This window comes from Saccopteryx bilineata, chromosome 9, assembly GCF_036850765.1.
Source record: "Saccopteryx bilineata isolate mSacBil1 chromosome 9, mSacBil1_pri_phased_curated, whole genome shotgun sequence".
NCBI lineage: Eukaryota > Metazoa > Chordata > Mammalia > Chiroptera > Emballonuridae > Saccopteryx > Saccopteryx bilineata.
The window spans coordinates 40303584-40317926 of record NC_089498.1 but is presented as its reverse complement, the minus strand read 5'-3'; the positions used below and the strand labels follow the sequence as shown (position 1 = coordinate 40317926).

Genomic DNA, 14343 nt, shown 5'->3' with positions numbered 1-14343 from the left:
GCAGAACAGGTCAGGAAGACAGTGGGAGGCTCAGGAGGAAGGAGTCAGCTGAGGGCCAGTACTGGGCATGCTCCCTCCAGGCTACGTGGGTACTCCTAGCCCTGGGCCGAGTGCTTCCCACTGGGCCTGAGTGAGCCTTCCTCTTCCCTCTCAGAGCAGCATGGCCTGCACCCTCACCCCGCCTTCACTCGGCCCTCACGCACACTCAGTGGCTTACACAGGAGCACGTGTGCCCATGACCACTGACCTGCCAGTGCCTCCTGAACACTGAGCTAAAACTGACAACATTCTCTAGCTGTGTCCTGCTTATTTGCACCGTTCACCATTTCCAAAGAAGCGCCTCCCAGTGTAGCCTGAGTGAAACAAAGCCAACACACCCTCATCGTGCAGGTGAGCAACACGCAAAAAGCATCCTATCTCTAGACATGAAACCACTAACCCTGGTGTAGATGCCTTTTTGTGAATGAACTCTAACATAAATCTGTCTCAGTCTGCATTTTCTTTTTTCCAATTTCCCCCCCGGTGCATGTAAACTGTTTGCTAATACTGTGCAATCACTTTGTGCATTGACAAAAGGGAATGTTGACTATGTTGATTTTTTTCTTATTAATGAAGCAGCTAAAAACATTACCTCGGCCTTTTTATTTAGCTGGAATAATAGCTTGGTTACTTACAAAATGAAAATAAAATAATTTTCTTTAATGAATGTAACTGTTTAAAATTATACCATTACTATATATTTCACTATCTGAAAGCAAGGGAAACTGTTGAGATTAAAGAAAAATTCCACTCCTTTTAGTAATAAATATCATTTGAAATTTGGACAACTTGCATCATCTCATAAATTAGTGTCTTTACTGCAAGTTCCTTCGAGTGGCAAAATTTCAGGGTGGATAACTGCAACTTACAGGACTAAGCCTATAATAGCCTCTATCATAATAGGAGGGTCTCAGGGAGTAGGAAAGCTCTGTGAACACACGTCTGAAATGAGTCCCCACCCTCCCACGCCAGCATTTCCTATGTGAGTAGATAGTCCACCCCGTCCACTGTCTCAGGGCCCAGATTCCTCACCATAAACTGAGTGCCTGAGGCCTCCTACCCCTCATGGTACTCACTCTCCTCTGCCAGCTGAGGCCCCAAGGATCTCACAGTATTGTTTTTTCAAACCTATTTGAATTTTCTTAAATTTCAACTTCTATATTTCTCTGGGGATAGTTACTAAGTATTTCTTTCCCATGAGCTTCTCTGCGGCAGACGCTCCCCTGACCCCCTGTGGTCTTCCCAGGCCCAGTTCTATGCACGAGACCCCTTCCCCACACCAAGTCCCCCAGTCCTCACAGATGGCTCAACTGCCCGTCTTCAGCCTGAGAGCAACCACTTCCATCTGTGGCCATCAGCTGTCCTGGTCAGTGCCTTAGCTTCCCACCGGACACCATGGTCAGACCCCTGGTGACCAGACACAGCCTGGAGTCAGAAGCTCTCTTGCAAAACAGAAGTCCATGGGCTCTTCTTGAGCTAAGATGACACTGGTCTCTGGTGATGAGCCACCTACACACAGAGTGCTTCCTGATTCACAACACCTGGGAAAGCAGCAGACACTAGAAATTCCCCTTGGCACACATGGAACTAAGCAATAGATGGCAGGGACATTTCAGACTCGCTGGAGCTAACACTGTCCCCTCTCCCTTCACGCCAGGGAATTGTCCTCTCCCTGCCCTCCTGACACAACCAACACTTGTATCACCTCCTTGCAATATACTTGAAGGGCTTCTAACCAAGCCAGCTCATCCCACATGAGGCAGCCTCACAAGGGCCCCTCTCATCCCCCTTCAGGTGGGACAACCCTGAAGAACTGGTCCCTCAAAATCCTTCTACTGTCACATAGCCACTGGCTTTCTGCTTGTATCAAGCTGGTTAAAAAAAAAAAAAGTCAAATTGCAATAAACACCACTATCATACCTTAAAAATATCAGCACTTTAAACGATGAACACTCCCAAGCTTGGTAGTTCCTTTGATTTTTACTCAATTCAACCCAATCCCAAGAAAGCCACTGCCTTTGGCCAACTTCAAATTTCTCTTACTTGTGCCTAACCTGGACAGCAGCTTGGCTGCTCCTGGGAGGTGGGGAGAACAGAGAGCTCATCGGACCCAAATCCACGGAAACTTCCAAGGAGCTCCAGCACAGGGTCCCCAGGGCTGCTGTGGCAAGCTGGAGGGCACCAGTAAGAGAAAGGGGTAGAACCCGCGGGGGGGAGGGTACTGAGGGGGGATTACTGACAACACTTGGCCAACTGAAGAACAGCGGACGGATACGTCATTGCAGGGCCCTTGCTGGCCTGAACATGGCCGTCTCCCAGCTGCTCTGGCTCCAGCAAGGCAGGGGCTTTGCACTGGCCACTCAAAGCCAAGGTGGACACTGGGACGTCAAGAGCATTCAGTCTGGCAAGAGACCAACAAACAAGGGTGGCAGGGCGCTGGCTGCTGCTCCTGGGGGACCATGCGGCCCTGTGCCAAATTCCCAGCTCCCCGGCGGCTGCACACTGAAGGCGCAATGCTTCTGGTGTTTGAATCACAGTAATGAAACAACAGAGACAGCAACTCTTCTGGAAGATCATTTATTTAACTGTCATGAGTTCTAAGCAACTTCCTTACTCAAACCGTATCTTTAGCAATGGCTCCAAGGACATGACAGCAAAAGATACTTGCTTGTACAAGAAAATTTCTCCTTTGGGGGCTGTTATTTTTTTTTAAACTTGGATGATTAAAAATTATCTTCTTTTGGCCTGGCCTGTGGTGGCGCAGTGGATGAAGTGTCGACCTGGAACACTGAGGTCATTGGATTGAAACCCTGGGCTTGCCTGGTGGTCAAGGCCCAAATGGGAGTTGGTGCTTCCTGCTCCTCCCCCACTACGCTCTCTCTCTATCTCTCTCCTCTCTAATATGAATGGGTAAATAAATTTATATAATATGAAGAGATAAATAATCTTCTTTCAAATCTCATTTAACTACAGGCTCGTCTAAGAAAAACGGCCTCTGAACAGACAACTATGTTGTAACCAACAAGCTCTTCCAACTATTGCTTCTCAATGTCTCAGCAAAGGCTTAGCAGCTGCACGACTGAGTCTGGTGTGCTCAGTCCCAGGATCAGCAGAAAGGCTGAGGACCTGCAGCTCCGGCAGGCCAGCTGTGGCCGTCACCAGCTTTCCAGCCCTACCCAGAATGCCGGAAAAGGACTCAGACTGCCCCAGTAGCCTAGGGAAGTGGCACAAATAAGAGGGAAACACCAGAATGCCTCACCGTCTACCCAACACAGCCCATGCCAACCAGCCAGTGTTGCCTAACACCCACCTGGCCTCTCCCGGATGACCAAAGCTCCTACGGGCATGGCGAGGGACTGCACCCAGAGGGAGGCTCCGGCAGGCAGACATGCTGGGCAGACTACTGCAAGAGGAGAGTGTCTTGTTTCTAACCAGCCTACAAGAGCTCATTCCCCTCAGGGCCCTGTTACAACACAAGGCCATACCTGTGGGAGCCTACAGGGCCAAGTGTCATGAGAAGATAAAAGTAGGTGGAACGAGGGGTGCTGTGGGCATGCTGGCCTGTCCTTCCACTGAAGCCCAGGCCCCACCCTGCTCTGCTGCAGGTAGGCATTACCACTCTCCTTTTTTACGTTCTCACTGTTGAAGATATTTAAGATGAAAAGATGCACCAAGATGGTAATCTAAAGCCCAACCTTTGAATTATACAAATGAAGAGTGGTCTCCTGCCACTCAGCTTGGAGCCAGCGTGTTAACACACCACAACTCTTGCTGTGAGGGACCCTACTCCCAGGCCAGGCCCCACACAGCAATACCACATGGGGACGGTGGGGTCCCTCTGGCTTCCCTTCCTCTGTCACTTTGCAAATGACAACCTTGAGCTCTAGGGGAGCAGAACAGAAGATGGCTCCACCACCTCCACCCCAACAAGGCTAACCCCGTGGTCCTAAGGCTTCAGGTACACTTGATCACCAAGAGAGCCCCAAGAGTCTTGGCCAGTTGGCTCAGTGGATAGAGCGTTGGCCCAGTGTATGGACGTCCTGGGTTTGATTCCAGGTCAGGACATACATGAGGAGCGACCATCTGCTTCTCTTCCCCACCCTCTCCCTCTTCTCCTCCCGCAGCCAGCAGCTCCACCGGTTTGAGCATTGGCCCCGGGCACTAAGGATAGCTCAGTTGGAACAAGCATCAGCCTCAGGCACTGAGGATAGCTCAGTTGATTCGAGCTTCAACCCCAGACAGGAGTTGCCTGGTGGATCCCGGTCAGGGTGCATGCATGAGTCTATCTCCCTTCCTCTCACTTAAAAAAGAGTCCCAAGAGAAGCCAGTGACAGAGAAGCAGCAGAACCACCCAGCCAACGCTACTTTATTGTACAGATAATAATGAAACACAGGCAGCTGGAGGAACTCCTAATGATTTTTAAAAGTCAATCTTCAGGTTGATGATATGCAGTCAATCAGAATGTTCCTCTCCGAATTTTGTATAAGGGGAAACCCTTCACAAAGCACAAATGTTCCAGTTTTATCAGAACAGAAACATGCTTCCTGTGGGCACTTCATATTCCAAGGGCTGTCTGCTGTGGGGGCACCCCCCTCCAGCCGGGCCCTGCCCCAGCAGCCCCCACCGGAACCTTGAAGCACGCAGGGACGCACAGAAGACAGCCTTTGCAGGGCCTTGTTCCCAGTCCGGTTTATTTTAAATCACACCAGTGATGCTGAGGGAAGACAACCTCACTAGGTTTAACTTCTGACCCAGCCTGGCAGTTCACACTGAGTCATCAAAGAAAGCTTTCGCCATGGTGTGGGCTACCTTCAGCACTCTCTTCTCCTTTGCTTCTGGCCCGGCCTCGTCCCGGGCAAGCCTCACCCAATACTGCTCTGTCCTAGGCAGGTAGTCTGTGAACGGCTCACCAGGCATCACCAAGGGGTGCTGTGGTTCTTTCATGGGGGGGGGGGGGGGATAAGAAGAAACATGTTCAGCCAAGGAAGGAGGCCTGGGTCAGGCAGTGTGGGCCACCTGCTCGTGGCCAGATGGAGTGACATGTGAACACCTGCATTTATAGAAACGATATTGCGAGGCCATTCTGCACTTTATCTGAGAAAGCATGATGACACCACTCAAATAGCTAGCTACTCAAACATACTCCAGATACAAATGTTTTTTACAAACTTAGGCTCACCCACATAGCAAGGTCGAATTTTAATAGACTCACCCCCAACCTCCTCACTGCTGTCCTCGTCCTCATCCTCGTCTCCACCCTCCGCACCGTCATCGCTGTCCTCCTCCGAGTCCGTCTCCTCCAGCCACTCCTGCGTTTCTTTAGAGCAAAATGAACACCCAGTGTCAGTGCACCACAGCCAGGGCAGCCGAGACTGGGCGCTCCCGAGGGTCCCACCTTCTCACCAAAGAAACCTGACTGGAAAGCAAGGCCCCTGCCCCTAACTAGTCAACACACATTGTTTTTCCTGCGGCTTAGCAGAGATGCTGAGAATGAGATCGGCAAGACCAGAAAATCTGTCTTGGAGTATTCTTCAACCTTCCTTTGCTATAAGACAGGAACAAATCTTACACCAGCTGCTTTATACCTTTTCCTGAAAGTGTGAATTTTTACTTTATTTTCAGTCTCAGATATTAAAGAAATAAGTAGTAATTTAAGTAATGAGCAGTGTACCACTAGCGACAGCCTGTGGTACAACATGAGAGTGAAGAATGCAGGAACATAGCAGCTTGGATCAGAGGAAACAAGGCCTAGAGGTTCAGAAGGTCACAGGCTGTAAAGGGGCTGCCCGGTCTGCCCATGTGCACAGAGCAGGCTGCCGACACTGGGTGGCACTTGGGGCAGATCTGATGCTTTCAGTGTACCCATTCCCACCTGAGGAAATGTTTACCCTCCCCACTACTCACCTGGATCTGCCTCCACCAGGACTGTCCACTCGTCCATCTTGTGCAGGTCAAGGCAGTAGAAGTCGCTGAGGGTGACCTGGCGATCGCCGGCCTCAAACATGCCACCGTAGAGATAGAGGTGGCTGTGCTTCACGGCCAGCATGGCATTGGAGCGGGGACAGGGCTCTGCCAAGGGGCCACCTGCTTCCTCAAGGCTGTCATCCTCATCCAACTGTGGCTGTTTTGATGGGCCTGGGGCAGCGAGCACCTGCTTAATGGTGACCACAGTCCCATCCTCTGCGACCACCTCTCTGACCACCTCCAGGGGCGCTGCACTGGCCTCCCCACACTCCTGCTTGTCAGCGCCCCCATGTTCTGCTCTAGTGCCCCGCCTGCGCTTCCTCTTCTCCGACTTGGGCCCCTGTTGACAAAAAGCAGGGCAGCTCCTTTTAGTGGCAGACAACACAGTGAGCAGGGACAGCCTAGGAGTTCCCTGGTGCATGGGGAGCACACCCACACGGTGAACTGTGCCCCCAACCACCCTGTGGGGCCGCACCTTGAAGACTACGCCCTGTCATCTCTCAGAAAAGATGGAAGAAGGTGGCAGGCCCAGGAACAGGAACTGACGCCCCCCGGCTTGCAGCAGAGGCGCCAACGCCCTTTGCACAGCTGTCTGACACAAAGGGCAGCTGCTCGCCTGCCCGCCCTCACCTCGGTCCCTATTTCTGAGGCCACTGACCTGACCTCATCAGAACACCCAAAACCCTGGGGGGTCCAACCACTGGGATGGAGCCCACTGTGCACTTCCCTGGGGCTGGTGCCGCAGCAGGGGCAAAGGTGATCAGCTCAGCTCCCTTACAGTGATAGTAAGGACAGTGGCAGCTGCACAGAGGGACCTGGGGGCCTGTGTGTCTCAACACCTGGCATGGAAGGCAGAACTGGGTGACAAGACCACACAGCCTCTACCGAGTGTCACCTACAGAGGTGAGAGACAGGTGCACCGTGTTAGGTTGTGTGTATAGTGCATGACACACCGTGGTGACCCACTTTGGAGCACAACTCTACCTTCAGCTGTCCCGCAAACCAGCGGTTCTTGGTGGCATCATAGAAGTACAGGTCACTAAGGAAGTCACCCTGCAGGCTCTCCTCCTCTTCCTCATCACAGACACCCCCGAAGAGCAGCGTCTGATGGTTTGGGGCCAAGGCCACAGAGAAGCCAGACCTGGGAGTGGGCTTGGCGCCGGAAGGGTTAATCCGTGTCCACACCCATCTGCCTGTCACAGAGAGCAGGAGTTGAGGTAAGATGAAGGGATGGCGGGGTACCAAGAGCTAGCCAATGGCACATGTGTCCCCAGTTCCCCCCCCCCCGCCCCCGTGACTAAGATAAAAACATGCAGGACTGTGGGTAAAAGAACACCAAGTTCACTCATTTTGTTTCCTCTGCAGAAAAACCGCATACAATTCAGCATCCTGCCCCAAGTTTAATTCTTAAGATTCAGTCTACTCTGAGGAATGTATTTTACTAACCCTCCCAAACACTGTACGCTAGGGGCACTTTCCAGCTGTGGAAGGAGGCAGGGATGAAACAGAGGTATGGAGGTGGGCACACCCAGTGCCGAGAAAAGCACGCTGCACCCTAGACTCCGTGAAGACCTTCGCTCCATCCTCCCTCCCTCCCTCCCCCCTGCATGGGCTGCACGGTCACGGCTGTATGCCTATAGGCCACAGCACTTTATGTTCTTCCCGCCAGCTTCTGGCTAACTTCTGATCGCCCTCAAAGTATAACCTAGTGTAAAACATGGGGGAAAAATTTTCCACCATGTTTAGAAAAGAGAACTGAGATTTTCCTTTTAACAAACATTATAAAAAACTTAACAGAAGCAGCAAATGGCAAATATTCTGTCCTGCCTAAACATCCTCCAAAGGTTCACAGCGCAGGCTGAGATTCCAGGCTGCACCCACTAGTGGCCCATGAGATCAATTCACTACCACCAGCATTTTAATACTTTGAGGAAACAGAAAAGGATGCACGTCGGTGTGCCCTGCAAACAGCCAGGTAAGACGTACTTGTATGACACATGCATACAAGCGTGTACCAGCTCATGATGCTGCCCTATGTCCTTCTAACTGGGGGTCGGGCCTGATGGCCAGGATGCAGGCGACAGCGCACAAGCTTGTGGTTTTACTACCTGGACACAGTCCAGCTTTCCAGGTCAAGTCCACTGACAGGTGAATCAGGCAAGTTGCTTCATAGCGCTAAGCCTGAGTTGCCACTTGGAAATGCAGATGTCCTCATCAGTCATGTGGCTGGCACCGACCTGAGAAGCACCTGGAGACATTTCTGAAGTCCTGACTTAAAGAATCTTAGAGCAGGGGAGAGAAAGGTATTTGAAGACAGATCTCTCGGGGAGGTGAAATCACTTCCTAGAGGTCACAAAGCAGACCCTGACCATACTACTGAATAGATCCCTTGGGTCTAGTCCCGTTCTCTCAACACAAGTCCTGCGTGACACAGATGAGCTATAACTTTCCTTTTTGTAAAGGAACTTTAAAAGTGAACGCTGGGGACGTCAACCCACAGTAAGCATTCCTGAAGTCTATCTCCTAACATCAGTCCTTGCTCTTGAGCAAGAACAGTAAGAGAAATGACTAGAAAGCTGTGTTCCCTGATCTCTACAAAGGCGAGTTCATGGTTTGACAGGGTTTTTCAAGCCAGTCCATCCTACCCACCCACCCCACAAGAGGGTGAACACTCCTCGGACACTTCTGCTGTGCAAACAGGCAGACACTTAGGGTTATTTATGGCGTGTCCGGCTTGGCCTGCTCAGGGATGCGGATGGCTTGTCCATACTCCAGGCAGCATGAGGGGGCTGACCACCAACCCCACATCCACAAGGGCAGCTGGGCTTCCGTTTCCCTGCCCCATCTTCAGAGTAACACACAGACCACCCACAGGCCCGTCTTCCATAGTGCATGCACCTTCTCTTCCTTCCTCAGATTTTAGCAGGAACATATCTGAATGTTGGGTGCCTTTGTCCACATCTTTCTTGACTTTCTGCAAAAGGAAAAGGGGAGTCATGTGAGATCTAGCAGGGTGCCATCTATAACATCTAAGAATAGATTTTAAATTAAAAAAAATTGCCATTCTAATAACCACGATCATGCTAAAAACACTCTAGTGCCCTTTCTTACTGGAGCTTCCTGCGCCTTCCCAGCAATCCCGCTTTACATGGACGGGGGCTCTAGTGGAGATAACGCGAGAACGCTAATGATATCACGATGCAGCTACTCCTCCACTCCCAGTCCCTGTGTACCTTCAGTTCCCATCATCTTTCCAAACGTGTGGTTTGGGCTTCCCTGAATGGATTAAAATAATGCTCCAGCAGAAGCCAGCCACTATCCATGGAGAAACTTTACTGAGCTTTTAAAAACAAGCCCAGGTATCTAAACCTGGAGTCTTCTGCTAAATCTGTGTTATTAACCAGCCAAACCAGACACCTCGTTCTCCACAGTGACGTCCTCCAGGCCTGATGCTACAGCAGTTACCTAAACAATGAAAGTGTTCAGAAAACAACTTGGCTTGGCAAGTATTATAACCGGGATGGAAGGATCTCAGTAAGTCTTCTTTGTATTTGTCCTTCAAATCCCCCCCCCCTTTTTTTGTATGTTTCTGAAGTGAGATGCAGGGAAGAAGAGAGAGAGACTCCCCCATGTGCCCAACTACGATCCACCTGGCAAGTCCACTAGGGGGCGATGCTCTGCCCATCTGGGGCATCGCTCTGTTGCAACCAGATCCATTCTAGCACCTGAGGTGGAGGTCATGGAGCCATCCCCAGCGCCTGGGCCAACTTTGTTCCAATGGAGCCTTGGCTGCGGGAGGGGAAGAGAGAGACAGAGAGGAAGGAGAGGGGGAGGGGTGGAGAAGTAGACGGGCGCTTTTCCTGTGTGCCCTGGCTGGGAATCGAACCCAGGACTCCCGCACACCAGGCCGACGCTCTACCACTGAGCCAACCGGCCAGGGCCTCAAATTCCCTACTCTTAATAAAAATTTAATTTCAGAAGTTTTTTGTTTTTTTTTTCATTTTTCCGAAGCTGGAAATGGGGAGGCAGTCAGACAGACTCCCGTATGCGCCCGACCAGGATCCACCCGGCATGCCCACCAGGGGGCGATGCTTTGCCCCTCTGGGGGGTCGCTCTGTTGCGTCCAGAGCCATTCTAGCGCCTGAGGCAGAGGCCACAGAGCCATCCCCAGCGCCCGGGCCATCTTTGCTCCAATGGAGCCTCACTGCGGGAGGGGAAGAGAGAGACAGAGAGAAAGGAGAGGGGGAGGGGTGGAGAAGCAAGTGGGCACCTCTCCTGTGTGCCCTGGCCGGGAATCGAACCCGGGACTCCTGCACGCCAGGCCGACGCTCTACCGCTGAGCCAACCGGCCAGGGCCAATTTCAGAAGTTTTATAGTCAAAAAAATTGAGAAGATAGTACCAAGGATTCCCATATAGCCTGGACCCAGTCCTCTACACTTAACATCTCACACTAGTGTGGCTCACCTGTCACAATTAATGAACCATTATTGACAAGGTTTTTTTAGTTTTTATTTTCTTGATTTTAGAGAAGGGAGAGAAAGAATAAGGGAGAAAGGGTGGAGAAAAGGGAGAGGGGAGAGAAAGGGGAAGGGGAGAAGGGGAGAAAGGCAGAGAGGGGGACAGAGGAGGAGAAGAAGGGGAGAGGGGGAGGGGGAGGGGAGGGGGAGAGGGAGAGGGGGGAGAACAAGAGAGGGGAGAAAGAAAGAGAGAGGAAGAGGAAGAGAGAGAGGAGAGAAACTCATAGTTGCTTCACTTTAGCTGTGCACTAATGGCTTCTCTTTCGGGCCTTGAGGTGGGGGGAGGAGGGAAGCTGATAAGCCTGCAATTGAGCCGACTACAGCACACCCAGGCCTGTGCCCCAGGTTTGGAGGTTTCGAACCAGAGCCCTCAGCATTCCAGGTCAATGCTCTATCCCCTGCACTACCACTGCTCAGGCAACAAATTTCTTTTAACTGAAGTAATTCTTTATTCAGATTTCCTTAGTTCTCCCCTAATGTCCTTTTGTGTTCTAGGACACTATGTTACATTTAGCCATCATGAATCCAGAAGACTGGGCAGTGACAGTTTTTAGACTTGACCTGTTTTTGATGACCATGGCAGTTTTGAGGAATGCTGGTCAGGCGTTTTATAGAATGTCACTCTATTGGGATTTGACTGATGTCTTTCTCATGATCGGACAGGGTTTTTGGGTGCTGGATCCCAGAGGTCCCTTCTCCTCACATCATATCAAGGATGCATGCTGTCACCATGACTTACACTGCATATATCGACCGGTGCGCTCATTGCTGCTGCATGCTGCTGATTCTCAGCTTGCTCAACTGACAGCCAGGAAACGCATACGCCTATTATTTTTCTTTTAACTGATGAGTATATACTGTGCTTACTAGGGAGGGGGGTCGTTATTTTCCTTTGGAAAACACACAATCCACTGTCCATGGATTGGATATGTGACCTGAATACCCTAAAACCAAGGAGGTCAACATGGGTCATGCATGGGGAACAGCTGGAATTTCAGGAAATAAAAACTGGTGCAAGCCTCATTTTCCTTTTGGAAACATCTGCACAATTCAAGTGATGCAATTTCTGCAGGATCCAGTTATTAAGACTAGATATACTCCTTTTCCTAGCAGGTTAACACAGAGGATATGACTACCACTCCCTGTCTACCCTTCCAGACCAAAAGACCCAGCATTTCTAGGCCCTAAAGTCACATCCAGAGGCCTCTCCCATAGGGGGACAGTGAAGGAGTTTAGTGACATTTCTGTCGTTAGAAACTCAGATAACAGCTATGCTTCAGCCAAATTCTCTTTGGCCTCCTTGCCATCACTGCACCTGCTGGCATTAACTGTGCTGTTTTGCTGACAGCAATAAATTCTTCTCAGAATCAAGAGGGGGTGGGGGCAGGGAATCTTCTATGCTGTAACATTTAAATATGTTCCCTTCAAGTCCTTGGTGGCCAGAGCCCTTCCTAGGAAGGTAACTCACCAAGTCCACAGTTTCTGCAGAGTGACAAGCCAGAAAGAACTCTGGCAGGGGGACAAGAATGCTACAGCCTTCCACCTGGAACTGACTAGCCAACAGGTCTGCACACCCCAGCAGCTAACTCCTTTATAGTAGTTTTTTTTCTTGCAATGTTGTGACTTCCCTCAAAATCTAACCACCTTGTCCTCAAAGGGAATAAAAAGCTGCCCTGTACTAGTCTCTTACTGCAGATCACCTGTGTGACAGATTCTTTCTATTAATGCATATCATACAGGCTTTAAATTCACCCAGTTAGTCTTTCTACTGGATTGAATTATACTAGAAAACAGAATTTGCATGGATTTTTGGAGATGCCAAACTTCCATCTTGGGAACTGAAACTCTGGAAAGGGTGCAGCTTTTCTCTGCGGATGAGGCTCTCCTTTAAGCAGATCAGGAGACTGACAATGCCACACTGCAGTGACCAGGGCACTCATTCTACAGAGCAGAATGTATTCCTCTATTCATAAATGTTTATTTTATTGATTTTAGAGAGAAATGAAAAAGAGAGCCTGACCAGGCAGTGGCGCAGTGGATAGAAAAGGGAGAGGGGAGAGAAAGGGGAGGGGGGGAAGAAAGGGGAGAAAGGCAGAGAGGGGGACAGAGGAGGGGAAGAAAGGAAGAAGGGGAGAGGGGGAGAGAGGAAGAGGGAGAGAGGGGGAGAGGGGGAGAGGGGAGGGTAAGGGAAGGGGGAGGGGGAGAGCGGGGAGAAAGAAAGAAAGAGAGAGAGGAAGAGGAAGAGAGAGAGAGGAGAGAAACTCATAGTTGCTTCACTTTAGTTGTGCACTAATGGCTTCTCTTTTTTTTTCTATTTTTCTGAAGTGAGAACTTCATCCCAGGCCTGGAATGCTGAGAACCCAGATTCAAAACTCCAAGGTTGCCGGCTTGAGCACGGGCTCACCAACTTGAGCACAGGGTCACTGTCTTGAGCGTGGGGTCAAAGACATGACCCATGGTCACTGGCTTGAGCCCAAAGGTCACCAGCTTGAGCGCGGGCTTACCAGCTTGAGCACGGGGTCACTGGCGTAAGGATAGGATCAGAGACATGACCCATGGTCACCAGCTTAAGCCCAAGACAGCCGGCTTGAGCAAGGGGTCACTCACTCTGCTGTAGCCCCTTGGTCAAGGCACATATGAAAAAGCAATCAATGAACAACTAAGGTTCCACAATAAAGAGTTGGTGCTTCTCATTTCTCTCCCTTCCTGTATATCTGTCTATCTGTCCCTCCCTTGTTTAAAAAAAAAAAAAAGGCAGAGAGAGAGACAAGAACTTTGGTCTGTTCCTGTATGTGCCCTGACCAGGGATCAAACCAGCAACCCCTGTGCTTTAGGGCAATGCTCTAACCAACTGAGCTACCTAATCAACATAAATTTCTATCAGTACAGTATTAATGGAATGCAAAGATATCTGAGAGATGTGTATCAAATGTAACAACATTAAGTTGGGGTGGGGACTCAATTGTCTAAAATTATTCAGTCTGTCCGAGACCTGAGGCAAGCACTGAGTTGCACACACTGCCCTCATCCACCCGTCCTGGACTGTGTCTGGCAGCCGGCAGGCAGGCTCTATCCTCGTGTCTTCAAATCAGCAGCTCCAGCTCCCTCAGTCTTAGACTCAGAGATGGATTCATTTTGACCGTCATGACAACAGGCACCCAGGCCACCCAGACTCCCACTTTCAGTAGTCCAGTCCCTGGAGAAGGCAGCAACAGCTCTGAGGTGAGCAAAGGCCCTGCACTGCAGAGAACCAGACTCAGCAACCCTGCTCTGGAGAGCCCTCACTTCTTTCCCAGCATTCCTACGTTTAGCCCAAGGGCAGGGGAGGGTCCACAGAAAGTAGCTGCAACCTGGTCAAGAGTCAAAACGAAAAGTCCTGAAAGGGAGAAGCCAGCTTCAAGTTACCTGCTTTTCCAGCCTCACCCAAACCAAGGACTGTGTGAACACAGAAAACTCCTGTCCTGAGAGCTCAGAAATAGCAATAAAACTGACAGCAAGAGCAGGAGGCCTGTCAGCCAGGCAGTTCTAATTTACAGCTGACTGATTGACAGAAACAACCCCAATCTGCATGTGTGCTCAGAACAGCCTCCCAGACAGGTGAGGATGAGCTCCAGTCCCCCTGTATCCAGTTTTACTTTCTCCAGTTTCAGTTAGCCGTGGTCAACCACAATCTCAAAATATTAAATGAAAAATACCCAAAATAATTCCTAAGTTTTAAATTGCAAGTCATTATAAAATAGCATGGTGAAACCTCATGCCATTCACCCAAGACATGAATCGTTCCTTTGTCCAGTGTCTCCACACTGTATACGCTCTCTGAC

General features: G+C 50.3%; 1 protein-coding gene across 2 annotated transcripts in view; it reads right to left on the bottom strand.

Annotated features, from left to right (window-relative positions):
* Positions 1–4713: 4713 nt before the first annotated feature.
* Positions 4714–14343, bottom strand: part of KLHDC4 (kelch domain containing 4) — a 65598-nt gene continuing 55968 nt past the window's right edge. The window contains exons 8-12 of one of the 2 annotated variants that reach the window (XM_066243519.1): positions 8903–8978; positions 6989–7197; positions 5945–6344; positions 5253–5357; positions 4714–4977 (exon numbers count right to left, since the gene is read on the bottom strand). In XM_066243519.1, coding sequence (XP_066099616.1) covers positions 4805–4977; positions 5253–5357; positions 5945–6344; positions 6989–7197; positions 8903–8978 — 963 coding nt within the window. In that variant the 3' untranslated portion in view covers positions 4714–4804. The remainder of the gene's footprint in view (positions 4978–5252; positions 5358–5944; positions 6345–6988; positions 7198–8902; positions 8979–14343) is intronic. The other variant, XM_066243520.1, reaches the window with a different exon arrangement.